The sequence below is a fragment of the Culex pipiens genome, chromosome 1 (genome assembly GCF_016801865.2).
Source record: "Culex pipiens pallens isolate TS chromosome 1, TS_CPP_V2, whole genome shotgun sequence".
Lineage (NCBI taxonomy): Eukaryota > Metazoa > Arthropoda > Insecta > Diptera > Culicidae > Culex > Culex pipiens.
The window spans coordinates 41,480,678-41,501,441 of record NC_068937.1 but is presented as its reverse complement, the minus strand read 5'-3'; the positions used below and the strand labels follow the sequence as shown (position 1 = coordinate 41,501,441).

The 20,764-nt window shown below is 37.4% G+C and overlaps 1 protein-coding gene across 1 annotated transcript in view; it reads right to left on the bottom strand.

The window, feature by feature from the left end:
* The window catches only part of LOC120425470 (all trans-polyprenyl-diphosphate synthase PDSS1), a 153,493-nt gene extending 140,458 nt beyond the window's left edge, over positions 1–13,035 (bottom strand). The window contains exons 1-2 of the mRNA XM_039590349.2: positions 12,655–13,035; positions 6,976–7,689 (exon numbers count right to left, since the gene is read on the bottom strand). Of these exons, the coding sequence (XP_039446283.1) occupies positions 6,976–7,446 (471 nt within the window). The 5' untranslated portion in view covers positions 7,447–7,689; positions 12,655–13,035. The remainder of the gene's footprint in view (positions 1–6,975; positions 7,690–12,654) is intronic.
* Positions 13,036–20,764: the final 7,729 nt, after the last annotated feature.

Sequence of the window (20,764 nt, the reverse complement as noted above, 5' to 3'; positions counted from 1 at the left end):
CGGTACGACCCCTTCCTTTTTTGAACATGCGAAAAAAGAGGTGTTTTTCAATAATTTGCAGCCTGAAACGGTGATGAGATAGAAATTTGATGTCAAAAGGACTTTTATGTAAAATTAGACGCCCGATTTGATGGCGTACTCAGAATTCCGAAAAAACGTATTTGTCATCGAAAAAAACACTAAAAAAGTTTCAAAAATTCTCCCATTTTCCGTTACTCGACTGTAAAAATTTTTGGAACAAGTCATTTTATGGGAAATTTAATGTTCTTTTCGAATCTACATTGACCCAGAAGGGTCATTTTTTCATTTAGAACAAAATTTTTCATTTTAAAATATCGTGTTTTTTCTAACTTTGCAGGGTTATTTTTAAGAGTGTAACAATGTTCTACAAAGTTGTAGAGCAGACAATTACAAAAAATTTGATATATAGACATAAGTGGTTTGTTTATAAACATCACGAGTTGTCGCGATTTTACGAAAAAAAGTTTTGAAAAAGTTGGTCGTCATCGATCATGGCCGTTCATGGTCACCCGCGACAGACACGGACGACGAAACAAAGAGAAACGCAAAAAGTAACTATTTCTAAACTTTTTTTCGTAAAATCGCGATAACTCGTGATGTTTATAAGCAAACCTCTTATGTCTATATATCAATTTTTTTGTAATTGTCTGCTCTACAACTTTGTAGAACATTGTTACACTCTAAAAAATAACCCTGCAAAGTTAGAAAAAACACGAAATTTTAAAATGAAAAATTTTGTTCTAAATGAAAAAATGACCCTTCTGGATCAATGTAGATTCGAAAAGTACATTAAATTTCCCATAAAATGACATGTTCCAAAAATTTTTACAGTCGAGTAACGGAAAATGGGAGAATTTTTGAAACTTTTTTAGTGTTTTTTTCGATGAAAAATACGTTTTTTCGGAATTCTGAGTACGCCATCAAATCGGGCGTCTAATTTTACATAAAAGTCCCTTTGACACCAAATTTCTATCTCATCACCGTTTCAGGTTGCAAATGATTGAAAAACACCTCTTTTTTCACATGTTCAAAAATGGAAGGGGTCGTACCGCCCCTCCGTCACGAGATATCAAAAAACGGACCTCGGATTCGTGATCAGGGACAAAAGTTACCCCTTAGGACAAAGTTTCACGCAAATCGAAGAGGGGTCGGGGCAACTTTTCCCGATTTCGTGTGAGTTGGTAGAGAATTACCCTATTACCGTCTGCCCGGGCTATGATTTTTTGAGTATACTTTAACTTGAAATAAAATTGAAAGGATCGTAGCAATCGGGGTGTGCGGACGCGAAAACTTTTCGCTGTCACAGTTTTTCTCGGGCTTCAATAATTTTTGATGAAAAGTTGTGAAAGTTATGTGTTTCAAACGAATAGTTTTCGGCGGAAATTTAAAAAAAATCTTGATGGAACGCGGTGCTGATGGTGCTGGAGAATGGTGGTTGAATCGAGGTCGTGGCTCGTTCTGGGTCGGTTGCGGAACTGGCATAGAACGCGGTAGCTGTCGAGCATTCCCCAAAGACCAGGATGGTGGGTTCGACCGGGAAGTGCAAAATTATCGGTCCTCGATCACCGGTCCCTGTCAAGGTAAACATCCCGCGAACAAAAGGGAATCGGAGCCGAGGGCCATGGATTAGTTCACTGGCACCGGTTAATGTGGAACGCAGTCGCAGCAAGGAGGTTCAGTTGCCGCAGCGACAGAAGCTTGGAAAAATCCTACAAAAGAAGGACGACGGAGCGGATTACGAGTGGAGCGGTGACAAGCGGAAGCAGCCCAAGCGGGAACCGGCCTTTTTGAGCGGGTACCAGCCCCCGTTTGACGAAGACGATTGAAGATAAGCTGGTTTTGAAGAATTTGTTGACTGGTGAGCTCGTTCTTTTTATAAGACCACAATTCTTTCATTTAATCTGACATGCATACACATCATTCAAGACAAAACCGGTAAGGTGTTTACAAGGAGCAGCCGTTACGGTTACGGTGTTCGCTTTGCGAATGTTCCTGGGTTCGATGCCCATCTGCTCCCAACGAGAAAGGTTAACTCTCAGAAATACTTGAAATTCTTTAATATGCACAAAAAAATCAAAGTCGCTCGGGTGGGGTTCGATCCCCCGTCCTTTGTATTGGTAAGCAAAAATGCTAACCACTACGCCATCACGGCTGCTTGGTGAGCAATGACTGGAATAAGAAATACTGTTACTACCACCTATATACGCGCTGGGCCTTTGTCCACTTGGCAAGGGTTCGGAAGTTCTAAATAACGTTTGAATCCGATTGATGCAAACGTTCTTCAGGGCGGGGCTTGTCGATTCAAGCTGAGGTACCTCGCGCACGGCTAGCCTGCGTAGAAATGGGTCACCGAAGCTCGGCAGAGCTAACACCATCCAAATGCCTATGCGAGTTATTTGCATGTGTAGAATGTAAAAATTCTAAAATACATGGAAACAACTCAATTTATAAGAAGCGACCGCGTGGTCCCGTTTGATTGGTTGCACACACACACACACTTTAACTTGAAATAAAATTGGCAGTGAGGGGGGCAAAAAATAAAAATAAGCTAAAAATTTTAATAACAGACCACGGTGTCAACATTTGAATGAAAAAAGTGTTTTAAAATGCATCATACACCTGTCCAGTTGTTTTGCAATCATTGATTTCCAAAATTTCTAAATACTGACGAAAATTTTATTTTTGCGAGAAAAAAAGTTTTTGCGGTGCTGTACGTTGTAATTTCATAAAAATTCAAAATATTTTTAAACGAGTCCAAACATGTTAAATATGATTATCAATGCAGGAAAAGGCATTCAAGATTGTTCTCAGTTGGTTAGACTTGTATTTCCATTAAAATTTTGATATTATTTTGAAAAATTATTTTTTTGCCCCCTGATTTTTCGGACCAATTTCGAATGAAGGCCCACATAAACTTTGAAAAAAATTTGCAACGGCCTAACGTCATTTTTTTAATTTTGCAATTTTTAAAAGTCTTGCAAAAAAAGTTTGTCAGAGAACTTTCTGTACAACTTCTTAAATCTTTGGATGGTACAACGTAATTTTAGTTGATTCTCAAAAAATACAACTTACTTTTTTTAAACAACCGTAGATCACACTTATAATTCAAAAACACTTATAATAACAAAAGCACAACCCGATTACCATTCAAAAAAGCGAACCTTATCAGAAGTTCAAAACTCTCCAGAATCAGAACCATCGGCACGTGCACACCACACTGAACCAAAACGACACTTCCCTTTCCCGCTTCGCTTTCGCTCTTTCGTCGCTCTTCTAAACCTTCAAATTCGAAGAGAACGCGAGAACCTCTCCCTTTGGAACCCCACCAAAGTAGGGAAGGGGATTGGGTGAAAGAGCACGACAGCTTTGACAGCTCCCTCTCACCATTTGATCAGCTGTTTGTTTGTTATGATTTTTCCAAATCAAAACCCGCGCGGGCGCCCACTTTGACAGCATTTCCCCGTTTTTCATTCATGAATCGTTTAGGGCATATCCACCTAGCGGTGGCTAATTTGGGATGTTCAAGATCGCGAGTGACTTTTTTTTTGCGCGATGTCAAATTTCTTCGTGTGACCGCACAAACACATCGAAATCATGCCGCACACAGCCACAAGGCTGTGTGTGAGGAACTCGCTGCCTGTTTCTCTGTTTTCTCGTTTGCCCATTTATTAATTTTCAATGAAAGTTGATTAAACAAGTTATTCGCTGCCGACGACGACGACTGGCTGGCAGTGGCCTGGCGCGGCCAGGCCGCCAACTTGTGGCCTGGTGTGAGTCTTTCGTTTCGTTTCGTTTTTTTCACCACCGCTGCTCTTTTCGTTTCGTTCGTTTCTCTTTTTTCGAAGCAAATCACATATACACTTTTATTACGTCGACTTTCTAAGTTCGCCTTTTTTTTTTACTACTTCTTCAGTTTTCGTAATGATTTTTCAATCACAGCGCGCAGTACGCAGCCAGTCGGTGGGTACGCGGCCACGGGGCTGGACAACGGTATGCGGCGCGCGGCCCAGTTCTTCCACAGAAACAGGTTGTCCGTTAATCGCCCCCGAGAGATGGGAACGTTGCTGGAATTGCAACAACGAAAGCGAATGGGATATGGCCGAAAGGTCACGACGACGGCGACGTTGTCGCGGAAGCGGTTCCTCTTGCGAGGCCAGTGGTGCCAGATTTTGAGGGATTTTTTTTTATTTATACATATTTTGGTAGTAACTTTCACTGATTTAGGGAAAGTCCACTGCCTTGTTTTTGAATTTTTTACTGAAATCAATACTTTTATAATATCATAACAGTTTGTTATCACTTAGAGTCTTTTGTGGTCTCTAGTGCATGTTTCTGATGGAACTTAGGAGTCTGAAAGCTTGAATAGGGAGAGCACCTAAACCTCTTTTTTTACTCCAAAAGAACTTTCCACCCCAGGGTTCGAACTGACGACCTTTGGATTGCGAGTCCAACCGCCGACCAACGGCTCCACCGAAGCAGGCTTGTCACTTAACAAAGCTTAAAATTTAAATAATCATTCCTCACATTGATACCCTGAAGCTGATGCGATGAAAAAATCTTGCTACACACAAATATTTGGTTGGAACTCACCTTCAGGCACATTTCAGGGCTTTTCCATACGTTCCAGTTTGAAATTTGTAACTTTAAAAAAAGCATTTCAAAAGTAGCAACAACGAATCAGTGTTGCCAATTTAAGCCAATTTTACACATCGGTTTCTAAAAAAACATTAATATCAAAAATTGCATAGAATTCTACGAATGCTCAATTTGACAGAACGATGACATAAAAAAAACCAACAGATGTGTTGATTTAATATAATTTTATCAAAATTGGGATAATTTTACCTAAAAACTAAAGATTTTATCTGACAAACTCCAGTAAAAATTAAATAAGATTTTAAACTTGCCTTTGGAATTGATAAATGTTTTTTATTTAAATCGTCAATTTAAAAACAAAAATAAACATTTTTATTTTTAATTCCTAAAATTTATTTGAATTGCATTTCATATTTATACTGTTTACTTTGTATAAGTACAAGTACAAACATAACCCCATTTACATAAAGAAAACATTATTTGTCTAACAGAATCCACTTTAATTAGGCTATCACTACAAAATGTTTTTAAAACTTCGAACAAAATGCTTACTTTTGTTCTATTTTTCTTAGAAAATTTATTAGTGCACTTTTAAAAAAGCTGAAAAAAAACTTTGGATAGCCTAATTCTGAGGAAGAAAGCAAAAAACGATAGTTAAATTCCAAGGCTATTTGTTAAAGAGCTTTTTAAAAAAAAAATACAAAGTATTCCAGAAATTATCGCAAAAAAAATTGAACCAATATAATTTTCAAGAATTATAAAAATCATGTTTTGATAGCATTTATTTTGTTCACAACATGATTGCTATAAGAATTTTAAAGAGAGAACAGAAAACCTTTGCTAAATTTGACAGAACTTTCATCCGAATATCCAAACAAATAAAGATGGCAAAAACCTAAAATGGACTATTTAATGAATGCTTTTTAGCATTTATTTCTGGCTCCATGTTATTTTTTTGTTTATAGAAATTGTAGAGGGAGATACCTCCTTCAAAAATATTTGCTATATTTTTTCCATAGAAAAATCCAACCAAAAATTCCATAAAAATACTTTCACTGAGTGAGGCTATTCACACCGCGGGGTTTAAGCTTAAAAAAAGAAGAGTGAAGAGGGAAGGCAAAACCTGAAAAATATTGCAATTGCCTTCATTGATATTCTCAAATTTCAAATTCACCAGAACACAAAGAGTTTTTTTTTAGAATTCCAGTTTTGGCAACTATATTTGTTGGCCCCAAGATTTTTGTCAAAACAATAATAAAGAGGGAAGAAAAAAACGTTTGAAAACATATGTAGACAGCTATTAAAATATTTTCTAATTTGAAATTTAATAGAACACAAAAAAATCGGAAATTGTGCATAAGAAATGTCATTCCCACCGCGGATTTTAATCTTGATACTGAAATTACCGCTTTAAAAAAGTTTCAGTTTGACTAACATTTATTCGATTTTTCAAGAAAAAATGGAAGAGTGATGCGAAAACGCAAAGAAATTTGCAAATATTTGTTATTTTGTTGTTTTCAAATTAATATTTTAACAGAACTAACACAATTACCGAAAATCCGATATTTGTTATTGGTTTGGGTAATTCTCAACGCGAATTGTTAACTCGATCCAGACATTGACATCTTGGAAGGGATCTAATCATCATAAAAACATGATTCTTTATTAAGGTCATATCCACCGCAGTTTTTAAACTTGATCCTAAAATTGACCCTTGAAAAAAAAAGCACAGAATTTTTTTTCAATTGCAAATGCTTTTTGGGTGTATTTGACTACTCCTGAGTCAAGCCGGTTTGAAGACACCCAGTAAGAAAAAAATGAAAACTTTGTTCATTGGACCTTTAAAAAAACTCCAAAAATGCAGATTGTTATCAAACCCAAAGTTGCAATTTTGGCAACCCTGCCTTCCGCGCACTCTCTCTTCTGGCGGCACGGCACTCTTCGTACGGCCAAAAATCGCGGACGCATTTCGGACCACTTCAAAACAGTGTTGTGCACTTCTTTTTTGTTTAAGTTTCCACAATCCGTACAGCACTTTCGAGGTGTAATTGCGCGAAAATGGCGCAAAAAAAAGTGTACCAGAGGGGGCCTCATAGTTCCGTGCAGCAGCAGACGTCAACGAGGGGTGAGAGCTTCGTGTCAAAATTACATAATCCCTCTGCGTGTTGAAAGTAAGCGCTCCTCTATGCAGCACCAGGCACCACTATCTTTGGGGTGAAAATTTCTCTTTTTTCTGCGGAGCGCGCGCGCCCGATTACCGTTGCGACGGGCCAACGGGTCTTCTTCGTCCACGCGGGCACAGGGAGACTGGAGATTTTTTGGAGAGGAGACGATCGAGGTCAACCCATCGAGACTTACCTGATTCTTCTGGAAGAGGTTGCGCACCAGCGAGGAGCTGTAGAAGTTGCGCACACTTCCGATTCCGAGACCGAGTCCTGCCGCCGCCGCCGAGGGTCCGTACTTGAACGATTCCACTACACCGAAGCTGTTGTTACCGATTCCGCGCACAAAGTTGCCACTGCCACTCCCGGATGTAAACAACGGATAGTGGCCGGATTTCTTCTGCTGGCCCACGGCGGCACTTCCGGCGATTCCGACACACTGGCGATTACCGCCCACCGTTTGCTTCCCATTGCTTCCAGTTCCGGAACCGATTCCGCCACCACCAGATCCGCCAGCGTTACTTCCGCTAGCGGCCACCAGGGGCTGATTTTTGCCAACGGCCACGAACTGACACAGTTTTTCCTGCACGACGCGGGCGCACACCCGATTCGACGAACTTAAACACGCCATAGTCAAAATAATTGTGAGCCGATCGGTCGGCAGCATTACGGTCGAAACCCCCCCGAAAAGCAGAAAGCCAGGCCAGGCCAGAGCTACGGCGATTTCCAGTCGTACAGGTCCGCACAGGGAGGATCTTGAAGATATTCGGGTAGCGCGCGCGCAGCACCACCACCAGATTATCAGCTCAGAGTGGGCTCGCGAGAGCGCGAGCGGCTCTCTCTCTCGCTCTCCGGTGCTGCTGCCTCAGTACAGGTGTTGTTCCATTATCAAGGCTCGCAGCTCCAGCAGCTGGCTCAAGGTGAAACATGTGGAGAGAGAGAACAGAGAGAGGGAGATGTGAATATGTGAATTGAACATACATTTTCATTGATTTGAGCCGAGCGATCGCGATCGCGCGAGCGAAAGAGTGTGCTGGCCTACTTTGGCAAAGTGAGCGCTGATTAAACCGCGAGCGAGAGCGCTTTCTCAGCTATAGTTGCGGTGATGTTCGGATTTGATGCACTGGAATGAAATCGATTGGTGATTTGAATCTGGATATCAATGAATAGCAGCTCCAAAGATTATAATGTAGATTCGAAAAGTACATTAAATTTCCCTTAAAATGACATGTTCCAAAAAAAATTTACAGTCGAGTAACGGAAAATGGCAGAGTTTTTAAAACTTTCTAGTGTTTTTTTCGATGACAAATAAGTTTTTTCGGAATTCTGAGTACGCCATCATAACGGGTGTCTAATTTGACATAAAAGTCCTTTTGACACCAAATTTCTATCGCCTCACCGTTTCAGGCTGCAAATTGTTGAAAAACATCACTTTTTTCGCATGTTCAAAAATGAAAGGGGTCGTAACGCCCCTCCGAAACGAGATATCAAAAAACGGACAAAGTTTCACGCAAATCGAAGAAGGGTCGGGGCAATTTTTCCCGATTTTGTATGAGTTGGTAGAGAATTACCCAAATGTTTTCGCAATTTTTGGATATGTTATGTATTTTATTACAAGGAATCAGGGAAAAATATGAGATATCTGGAGTTTTTTTAAAGGTCCAATAAACCAAATTTCCAGCATTTGCTTTTTGGGTGTTTTTGAAACCGCCTTGAGTCGGGTATTAAAAAACACCCAAAAAGCAAAAACTGAAAATTTGGATTATTGGACCTTTTCAAAAAAAAAACTCCAGATATGAACTCTTTAGTCTCGAGATCTTCAAATTAGCATAGGGCCATTTCAAATATTCAGCTGGCTTTTTCGAATCACATATTTTCCTTTAAAACCCAACTAATACCCTTTCTTTTGAAATGATTTTATGAAAAATGTGCTTTTTGCGAAAATCGACGAAAAATGCCTTTTTGGGACCACCCTAAAAATACGGGTCTCATTTTTTGGGTCAAAGAACCCCCACTCCAAATTTGAGCCAAATCGGAGTACCGTAAACCGGGGTGACTTTGATAGGATTTCAATTTGTTTTTAGCATATTTTCCAACAGGTAAGGTTTTTCTCAAGATTATTATTTTTAAAACATGTACTGGGGTAGACTACACAAAGTCCATGCACTGTTTCGGAAAAAAAGTTTTTTCAATAATGTTTAGAAAAAAAGTTACGTTAAAAATTCTTAGTTTTAATTCCGGGGTGACTTTGATAGTCATAGTTTTTCTAGTTAAAATCATATTTAAGATGTTCAAACTTTATTTGTACGCTAAATGTACAATCACTAAAGTAGCTGATATAGTTTTTAAGAAAAAAAATCAATGTTTTTATTTAGTTAACTAAGTGTATAAGCTTTTTAGCAAAATACATATAAATTTTAGGTAAAATTGTTAAAAAGTAGGAATTTTGCCTGAAATTTGTTAAAACTAGTTTTGTTTATAAAATTATCGATTTATATTGCATTTTATACTAAATTCAAAGCCCGAATCACAAGTTTTCACATTTTACATGAAATTTATTCAACTGAAATTGCCGATAAATTTGGAGATTTTTTTTAATTGTGTTTCAAAAACACATATTATTTATTATTTTCAAACTTTTTTAACCTTCTTCTAGTGGAAAATTCTCCAAAGAATCCGAAAATACATTCCGTTTTCCGATTGAAAATCATGATCATTGAGAAAATCATGACACTTTGAGAAGTTTAAAATAATGTCTTTCATCAACATTTTCTTAACTATAGTTAACTAACTTTTTAAACTTGTCAAAATTTTATGAAAAGTTCTTCTTGAGGTACTTTGAACACTTCTCTACCACGGACAGTATGTTTCTAATCCATTCCTTAAGTATTTTAATTGTACTCTTCATTTTGCGGAAAAATCGTAAACCTATCAAAGTCACCCCGGCTATCAAAGTAACCCCGTTTTACGGTACTTTTGATTTGGAGGCTTCCTGTTTGACGTGAAATGGCTGTGTGTGTGTGTGTGTGTGTGTGCAACCAATCAAACGGGACCACGCGGCCGCTTCTTACAAATTGAGTTGTTTCCATGTACTTTAGATTTTTGATTCTATACATGCAAATAACTCGCATAGGCATTTGGAAGGTGTTAGCTCTGCCGAGTTTCGGTGACCCATTTCTACGCTGGCTAACCAAGCGCGAGGTACCTCCGCTGAACCGACAAGCCCCGCCCTAAAGAACGGTTGCATCAATTTGATCCAAACGTTATTCAGAACTTCCGGACCCTCGTCAAATGGACAAAGATCCAGCGCGTATATAATTGTTAGCAATAACAGTATTCCTAATTCCAGTCATAGCTCATAACGCCGCGAATCTGGACGGGGGATCGAACCTCGCCTTGAGCAATTTTGATTTTTTGTTCATGTTCAGGACTTTAAAGAATTTATATTTCCTTAACTTTCTCGTTGGGAGCAGATGGGAATCGAACCCAGAACTATTCGGTTATAAAGCGAACACTGTAACCAGTCAGCCACGGCCGCTCTTGCAACACTTGAAAATTAAATAAGGATGCAATAAGGAAATTCCTCACCGGGTTTTAACAACACGATCTCGAACAGCTGTTCTATGCCGCGGAAAGTACAAATCCAAATCCCTCAGCTCCACCTAGTTGTACATATTGGCCAACTTCCACTAGTCTTCTTCAGACCATAATTTGATAGCAATCGCCACCCAGCGCCGTCCGGTATAAAACTGTATGTAAGGCGAATTTAGTAATTCACTTGGTTAATGGCCGGCGCGGACAAAACAGTTTCCTTCTTAACCAGGTGCACAAGTTTTAAAACATTCACAAACCGTTCGAATAATTTTGAAGACATTTAAATTTTGTCTCAAACATTAAAAAATGAAAACTCCATGTAAATGACAGGAGCACAAAAATTTTCCTGTTTGACGTGAAATGGCTGTATTTAAAATGCTTCTACAAACAACACAAAGAAACCCATTTTTGATTGAAACATTCTGAATCAAGATTTGAATGATTTTCTTAAACAAACATGGCCGATCGAAAATGAAGCCTTTTTGAGCCTGAAGGATGTCTTTTTTTTTTCAATGAAAGAGCGATTTTCACCAAATTCTGGAAATGAATTTTATTTATATTTTTAATTTGGCTACAAATTATTTTTATCTGAGGCCTTTGGATAATCTAGCCTGAACTTTTTTTTTCATAAAATTATTTTTATTAGGCACTTTTCGGTACTGGGACCTGGTTAGGACCGAGTCGGCTTTTGTAATTACATTTTTTTAAAGCTAACTACACGGCTTTTGAAGAATCGTGAAAAAAGAAGGCTAGTAAAGCCTTAATGATAAAGCTTCTGAGAGCAATGGTCTTTTATAAGATCTTTTTTCAGCTTATAATATGTGATCGTTTCATCTTGTATTTGTTTCGATATTTTGTAAAATTTTATCGAAAAAATATAAATATTGAAATAAAAAGCCATGGTTCCAACATTAGCGTGAAAACGTGAAAACGTGTTTTAAAATGCATTTAACACCAATTCAGTTGTTTTGCAATCATTAGGCTGGTACAAATTTTTATTTAAAGTTTTTGTACCCCCCCTTTAATGTTGGCCCGAAAAATCAGGGGGGAAAAATATTTTTTCAAAAAACTTCAATATTTTGATGACAATTTAAGTGCAATTAGTTAAAATCAATTTAAAATGAATTCCCCTGCGTTTAGAAAGATTTTTAGCATGTTTGGGTTGATTTAAAAATCTTTTGAATTTTTGAAAATTTTCGATGTCTACCATCGCTAAAGTTTTTTTTCGCTAAAATTTTTGTTTTCGTCAAATTTTACATTTTTTGAAAACTTTTATTGCAAAACAACTGAACTAGTGTAAAAAACATTTTAAAACACTTTTTCCATGCAAATGTTGAAACTATGGCATGTTATTTTTATAGTTATATTTTTTTTGGCCCCCACCCCCCCTCCACTCCGGCCAGAGCCGAGGGACAAAAACTTTTAAAAATATTTGCATCGGCCTTAGTTTTCAAAAAAAAATTGACGTATTCAAAAATTTAAGCGAAAAAAAAACAATTTTTAAAAATTCAGAAGATTTTAAAACAACTCTTTTTGCATCGGTTTTCGACGTACTTACGTTAAACCGATTTCAATAATGCTGACTCACCACACATAACCTACGGACGCGTAGAAATGAGTAGAAACTTGCAACAGAGACCACAAAAGACCCGGTGGTCATCAAAGTGCTTTGCTTTTTTATGTTTATCGAGCTGTCAAATCGCAACATGGAGTTAAATTTTTTGTGCAGTTGCTGTGAAGCTTAATGAGGCTTTTCAAATAGTTGAACTCCATGTTGCACTCACACACTCTCACTTTTAATTTCTCGATAGGACCATTACGATTAAAACTACACAGCAAATTCTGATGTTCGTTTTCAGTTAATGTTTGCAGAAAACTGCACTACTGAAATTTTCAGTTAGTTTTTCACTGAAATTCAGTTAAAATTTTTATGGAGCTGTCAAAGTTTGCTGAAATTTCAGCAAGTTTTCAATTACTGAAAATTTTAGTTGGGCAGATTTCAGTAAATTTAACTGAATTCAGTAATGAAAAATGAGAGATTTGTTTATAGGACCTAATAAAAAAAGTCTGGATATGTTACTGTTACTTCATTTTAGGCGAAATTAACCAAATGTCGTAACCAGTTTCGATAGTCGGCTAACCGGATGGAAATAGATTCATATCCTGAAACCAGCCAAAGATACATTATTGTTCACTACATATGAAACTGTAGTTAAGATTCACTCCAGTGCATCAACCCGTCTCTTTCTAACCATTCCAACACAGTCAAAACAAAACTCACCGTTTTCTTTAAAGAGAATCGCCTGCTCGTGCACGTCCCCCCTCAACCCACTCCATTCACAAACTTCACTTCACCCCACACCGCTCTCACTCACACGCGTCACGCTCTCCTCTCCCAGCGCGATTGGCAAAGAGAAAGAGTAAGAGGGAGCTCAAAAAATCAGGTTTTCGTTCGGATCACAACACCGATCGGTGGCCGAGAAATTCCGCGGACACGATCTCCAGCGAGGTTTTTCCACGACGCGCACACACTCACGCACACGCGGGCCAAAAATTGGTTTTAATTTTCTATTTTTTCGACACTCGGCGCGACAAAAACTGACTTGCTGCTGCTGCTGCTGTTGCAAGTGATTGCGAAACAACTCTCTCTCGCGGGAGGACTTTTGGGGGTAGCAAGCAGCACTCACTCTCTCCCTCTCTTTTCTGCTCACGCATTCGGGGGGTGATTGCGCTCCCGCTCTAGCCAACGTGATTTAAAGCGCGTTGTGCAATTATTTTCCAAAGTCCCTTCGTCGGATGACGAAAAGGGAGAGCAGCAAAAAACAACAACAAATTCAAATACACGTGATGTTGACGTTTGGGAGCAATGTAAGGTAAGTGAAGAAGGTGTGCTATAGTACAAAATTATTTTGTACATTTTTGAAATTAAAAAAAATAATATAAATACCGGATTAAATTCTCCAAAGGTCCTATCTGCATATGAAACCCATGACTCAAAGGTTGTTTTGAAAATTTACTATAGAAAAAAATGTTCGCTCTACATCAGCATTGCCTTGACGTTCTCGATTGCGAGATTCCTACTCGAAACTAGGTGTCCGAAGGCTTGATTGTTGAGGCAATTGCAAACCTTACACCAAAGCTTCCATCCACCCCGAGATTCGAACTGACGATCTTTGGATTGTGAGTCCAACTGCCTACCAGCGACTCCACCGAGACAGGACCCAGGGAGACGACTCCTACACCTGGACTAAGCTAACGACCTAACCGCTAGGTTAGACCGGGGCCAACTTACTTCCCCGTCCAGAGGCAGGCGTGAACAGACAAATATCGTCTCGAATTTTTTTAAAAATATCTTTGTGTTTTTCATTGCAAATATATCTAAGTCTTATAGGATGTTTGAACCTAGAGAATGGTATTTTTAAAAGATTTTCGAAAAACCGCATTTTTTAAATTATATCTTCGGAAAGGCTGAACCAGATCGCCGCGATTCATTAGTTAGAACTTTCAATGAAAAATGCTATGGAATTTTAAACATAGCTGAGTACACTTTAAATTCAAATGAAAAATTTGTTGGCCGATTTGAAGGTTTCGGGTTCAAAGACCTCACAGCTGAATATATTTTATAGAATGTTTTACGTAACACATCCACAAATGATGAATATCCATTTAGGCTGGTACAAATATTTTTAAAAGTTTTTATCTAACATGATTCTGAGATACCGTAAACCGGGGTGACCGGTTTGAGATTTTATCGCAAAATGGAGAGTACAATTTAAATACGGAATTAGGTTTTACGCCGACTCGTTTTGGAGGTTAGAAAGGAGTGCACTGTTTACATGGACTTAGCACAGTTCGATGCGGTCGTCGATTTTGTTCGGGGAAATTCGTCGACAATCGACGAAGACCATGTAAACAGTGCACACGAGCTGTCAAATGACGTCACGGTGTAAAACCTAATGGTGTGGAATCATACTGACCGTGATAGAGAAATGTTCAAAAAGTTTTCATAAAATTTTGAAAAGTTTGAAAGTTGAACTATGATTTAAAAAAAATATGAATAGTGTTATTTTAATATTCTCAAAGTGTCATTAATTTATCCATGAATATGAATTTGAATCGGAAAACGGAATGCATTTTCGGATTCATTGGACAATCAGTTCCTGGCTGGACTCGGTCGTTGAAAACGACCGTCGGCTCAACGACCGACGAAACAGGCGGCGGGACAGATGTGGGCATAAAAATGTCAAAACCTCTCCCCCCTCACTTCGTCTCACCATCCAGCTGCAGCTTTGTTAACAAACAAACGGAGCACGCGGTCGCATGATGGCGGCATCCAGCCAGAATGGGTTAAAATGAAACTTTGTTCAAGAAAAATAATATTTTTCCGACTGAACAAAAAATTTGCAAGCATGTTCAAACAATTATTCCTGATGTCGGAGAAGTGCCTAAATGGGTATTCAAAATTTTAATGCATATTTTTTCTATAAGTAAAACTTTTTCACTCCAATTGGGAACCCCTAGTTCTATCCACGACCGTTTCCAATGACCATGAGAAGATGCCAGAAAATCCAACTACCAGCTAAATCCACAATAGCATAAATTTGTAAATAATAGATATTATGTGTTTTTGAAACATTATTTAAAAAATCTCATAATTTATAGGCATTTTCAGTAGAAAAAATATGATATTAAATGTAAAAAATGTTTGATTTGTCCTTCGAATTCTATTTAAAATGCAATATGAATCAATAATTTCTTAAAGAAAACTGGACATATCCATTCAACCACGTGTTCGGAAATCGTAGAACAATGGTGTTGAAACGTCAACATCAGATTGATAACTGGTTTTGACGGTTGAGTGCTTTTTGATTCGAATACGTTCGAATTAGCGGACATTCGAAGTAGCGAAATTTAAATTTACGAATCCGTTCTGTATTCAGAAAAATAAGCTTTACCGTTGTGAACAATAATATCGCAAATTTACGCTTCAATTCTAGGACCCAATTATTCATTTGTGTTACCTCCCTCCCCGAATTTGGCCAGAGGCAAGAAACATAAACTTTGAAAAATATTTGCAAAGGCCTTACTTGGGCAAAAACAAAACGTACTTCATAGCTGAAAATTTGGCACATATTGTCTACTATAACATTACAAAAAAAAGTCGGAGGAGATAAAGTTGGTCAAAATCGAGTTTTTGTGATAAAAAAGTTTTTTAAAAATGAGTACAATTCTTTAAAGTTTATTTTTTCTTATCCGGATTCTTAAGCGAAGATGGTGTTACGAATGGTGCACGCCCAGATTGTCAAAATCGCGCAGTGGTACCAACATTAGAAAAAAATGTGTTGCTGCCATGCCATGTAATATTGGCACCACAGCTTAAAAATCTGGATAGTTCTAATCATAACCTATAACTTTGCCAAAGATACCAAATCGATAGATTTGGTATGTCGAATGTTTTCATATGACTTTTCTATGGACAGCCCACAAATTTGTATGGAGACTTGAACTTGAAGAAACTAATGATGCTAAATGGATTATTTGGACATAAGCACTAGCGTGCCCAGCTCATTGAGGAAGGTGGGGCAATAATATGGACGTTTTGAAAATTACGTCATTTATGGACACCCACTAACCAAATTTAGAACAAATTTCTGTGAATGGTGGGGCAGTTGCCCCATGTTGCCTGACCCTGTGCACGCTATAGCGGTGTATGCACATCGGAAGGAACCGGTCAAGAAAAAATTCAAATGGGCAGCAGCGGCAGCGAGAGCAAGCCAGAGAGGGTGAAGAAAAGCCCCAAGAAAACGGTCCCTCTCCTTTGTTCTGCTGTTCATAAAGCTGTTTCTTGACCCCTTTCCTTCCGATCTCCATACTAGCCTTATAGCTATAGTGGACATAAGGAATCGATGGAAAAAGTTTCATACAAGCTCAGCTGTCAAAATTATATGAATTATACGGAGACTTGTTTGACCAAACCAATGATGTATAAAGATATGTCCTCACTAAAATAAAAAAAAATAAATACACGCAAATTTACAATCTCATCATAATTACCGATTTATTTAGCGAAAAAAATCTTTTTTTTTTTGTTTCAATAGTTTAGTTAGGTAATAGGGGAACTATACCCTTTCTCAGCCTATTTCTATTATCGGCCTATCAGCACTTTTATCATGAATAACAGCTTAAATAAAATGTTTTTGACTGTTCCAAAGTAATAAATAGCTCAAACAAAAGTGAGCAAGCAACCCATCATTGTTGATACATCTGAAAATGTTGATTTAATAGCGGAAAACAGCAAAAGTGATGAGAATTGGTCGATCGGCTTAGTGTGATTAAAATGGGTATATTTCCCCTACACTGCCGCTCAAATCAAGTCCGTCCCATATGAGCAACTCTCTACGAAATCGGCCGATTTCGACCATTTTTATTTTTTGTATTTTTTTATTTGACTCAAACTTTGTGGGGGCCTTCCCTATGACCAAATAAGCTATTTTGCGTCATTGGTTCACCCATACAAGTCTCCATAAAATTTTGGCAGCTGTCCATACAAAAATGGTATGTAAATATTCAAACAGCTGTAACTTTTGAGTGAATTTTCTGATCAATTTGGTGTCTTCGGCAAAGTTGTAGGTATTGTTGAGGACTTTTGAGAAAAAAATAGGTAAACGGAAAAAAAAAATTGCAGATTTTTTATCAACATTTTTTTTACTAAAACTCAATTTACCAAAATACGTATTTTTTGATTTTCGAGATTTTTTGATATGTTTTAGGGGACAAAAATCCGCAACTTTTGAGCCATAGAGAAACATGGTCAAAAAATCTGCCGCCGAGTTATGAATTTTTGAAAAAATAGTGATTTTTGGGAAAAAAAATCGTAGTTTCATGCAAACACAAGTTTGACATTATTTTTTAATGCAAAATTGAATTTACAATCGAAAAGTACTTTACATATTTTTTGATAAAGGGCTCCGTTTTCTAGATATAGCCACCGAAAGTTTGATTTTAGCGAAATATTTGCAGTTTTTCAATTTTTAAAAATAGTGACCATGAGTGACCATTTCTAAAAATATTTTTTTTGAAAAGTTCAGAAAATTTGCTATAAAATTGTCTAAGAGACATTGAAGATTGGACCTCGGGTTGCTGAGATAGAGCCGCTTTAAGAAAAAGAAACACGAAAATTGGGTCCTAAAATGAAGCATAGATTGCTGATATTATAGTTTACAGCGATAAAGCTTATTATTCTGAGCACAATGACCCTTTGTACGACCACAAAGAGTTTAAAATGGATTTTTAAATCAATTTTAAAAAATTAGCCTCGCGGTCCTTCTTGACAGAAAAGCTCCTACTTGACAGTTCGTTCCAAGGAGACCATAGTTGATCCATCGAAAAAATGTTGTCTTGCCAAAAAAAAAAATTGCATTAAAATGAAAAAAAGTGATCAGAAATGGTTTTTAATCGTGTTTTTTACCGTTGTACATAAAAATTTACATAGGGCTTTAGTACCCAATTGAAGTTTTCTAATTCTCACCAAAACAACCCACCTTTTTCTAATGACGATATCTCAGCAATTAATGGTCCGATTTTCAATGTTAATATATGAAACATTCGTGAAATTTTCCGATCTTTTCGAAAAAAATATTTTGAAAATTTTTAAATCAAGACTAACATTTTAAAAGGGCCAAATATTGAATATTACGCCCAATTAAAATGCTATTCTTGATTTAAAATTTTTTTAAATATTTTTTTCGAAATGATCGGAAAATTTCACGAATGTTTCATGTATTAACATTGAAAATCGGACCATTAATTGCTGAGATATCGTCATTAGAAAATGGTGGGCTGATTGGGTGAGACTTAGAAAACTTCAATTTTCGTGTTTCTTTTTCTTTAAGCCGCTGTATTTCAGCAACCAGAGGTCCAATCTTCAATGTCTCTTAGACAATTTTATAGCAAATTTTCTGAACTTTTCAAAAAAAAATATTTTTAGAAGTGGTCACTCATGGTCACTATTTTTAAAAATGGAAAAACTGCAAATATTTCGCTAAAATCAAACTTTCGGTGGCTATATCTTGAAAACGGAGCCCTTTATCAAAAAATCTGTAAAGTACTTTTCGATTGCAAATTCAATTTTGCATTAAATAGTAATGTCAAACTTGTTTTTGCATAAAACTTCGATTTTTCCCAAAAATCACTATTTTTTTCAAAAATTTATAACTCGGCGGCAGATTTTTTGACCATGTTTCTCTATGGCTCAAAAATTGCGGATTTTTGTCTTCTAAAACATATCAAAAAATCTCGAAAATAAAAAAATACGTATTTTGGGAAATTGAGTTTTAGTGAAAAAAAATCTGCAATTTTTTTTCCGTGTACCTATTTTTTCTCAAAAGTCCTCAACAATACCTACAACTTTGCCGAAGACACCAAATTGATCAGAAAATTCACTCAAAAGTTACAGCTGTTTGAATATTTACATACCATTTTTGTATGGACAGCTGCCAAAATTGTATGGAGACTTGTATGGGTGAACCAATGACACAAAATAGCATATTTGGTCATAGGGAAGGGCCCCACAAAGTTTGAGCCAAATCAAAAAATACGAATAAATTCCATTTCCGGTTTTCGTAGAGAATTGCTCATATGTAATTTCGTCAATTTTGAGGTAATGATGCAGTTTGGTTCGAAAACAATTAAACTTTAGTACTTTGTTCATAAAACCGTAGAAAATTCACTCTTCCGGGAAGTTTCAACACATAACCTTATGGGCGGGACAAATTTGACTTGCGTTTTTCTCGGCTTGCTATTTATACATATGGGACGGACTCGATTAGAGCGGCAGTATTGAGTTATCTACGTGCGCATGTATTGCGTGTACGTACACGAAAAAGATTGAGGTTAAATTTTGTCCGGCCAGCAAAATCAAATGGTGCGCTAGTGTGTGTACGCGAAACGTCATAAAGCTCTATCGAGAAATTAAAAGCGAGAGTGTGTGCAACATGGAGTTAAACTTTCTGTGCAGTTTCTGTGAAGGTTCCCATGGCACTTCGAAAAGTTTAACTCCATGTTGCACGCACACACACTCACTTTTAATTTCTCGATAGTTTCCCGGTCAGAAATGGCGGACGCATTTCTGGCGTTCGGCTGGGGGCTTGCGCCAGCCATCTGGCAGAATTTATCCCAGATTTGCCCCAGATTTCTGCCATGATTTCTGGCGAATATGACACAAACCGGTCGTGCACGGTTCAACCGATTGAACCGGTTGATTTTGTTGCCAGACAGCTCGCTGAAATTTTGCCCGATTTTCGCCAGATTCATCTGGCGTTACGCAAAACATGGCTAGAATAAGTGTGCCAAGTGTGTCTGAACTGCACGACAAACATCCGCCTGCGCCAGACACTCAAATTTGGCAGATTATTTTCCGAGTGGGTTAGCTTTAAAAAAAAGTTGTAGCATGAGAAGGTGTGCCTACAAATTCAAGAGTACACGCTGATCTAGGGTTAAAGAATGTTCACACTTCGCGAAACACGTGAAATTTGTGAAATTCGGGAATACTGTGAAATTTTACATTTCTTTGCATCCAAATTTTTAAAATATTTCACCCGTAAAGTTCCACGATTACACTTAAGAAAAAATGTAACAGTAAGCTTGTCTGGCAAAATAAAGTTTCATAGAGTGTCAAAAGATTCTACAAATAGCATTTATTTTTGTGTTAAATCAGTTAAAACCCTTTAAAACCCATTTAGGATGAAAATCATCGGCGTTTTGAGTTTGATAATTGTATCTTGTATAGTTGAAATTTCTCTAACTTTTAGAAACATGCTCATTTATTTTTTTGGGGTTTGAAAGGTCTGAAAGTGCTCCCAGCAAAGCTTGTCTCTCAACCTTTTAACTGATTTATATTCTTGTTACATACTTGCCATTAGGATAAGTGTCAAATCAGTATAGAAAAGTGTTTCTTTCTAACACAATTGTTGAAAAGTTTAACTTTTCAGCACGAAAATGGATGCTGAAAAGTACTTTCCAGTACTGCTATTTTTACCAATGAAAAGTAGGCCGTTTCGTCATTCGACAATGTCAGGAAAAAAAGAAGTTTTACAAAGGAATTATTTTTTTTAAGGAACAGCTTGTTACATAAACTAAAAGCTGCAAAAATCATTATAAAAAGATACTGCAATATTTCGCCATATTACTATCTAAGTTTACCAAAATCGTCTCAGGTTTAGTCCCAAAGAATGAGGAACATAATCCACAAGACGAAAGTTTCACGACTCATAACTTAGAGCTATTCGTTAGATAGGCCTAGTAGAGCCAATTAAAAATTCCGTTGATTACCATACTAACCCGAACAACACTCACACACGTCACCCACCTGCTCTCCCCAACCTGTTCTGCGT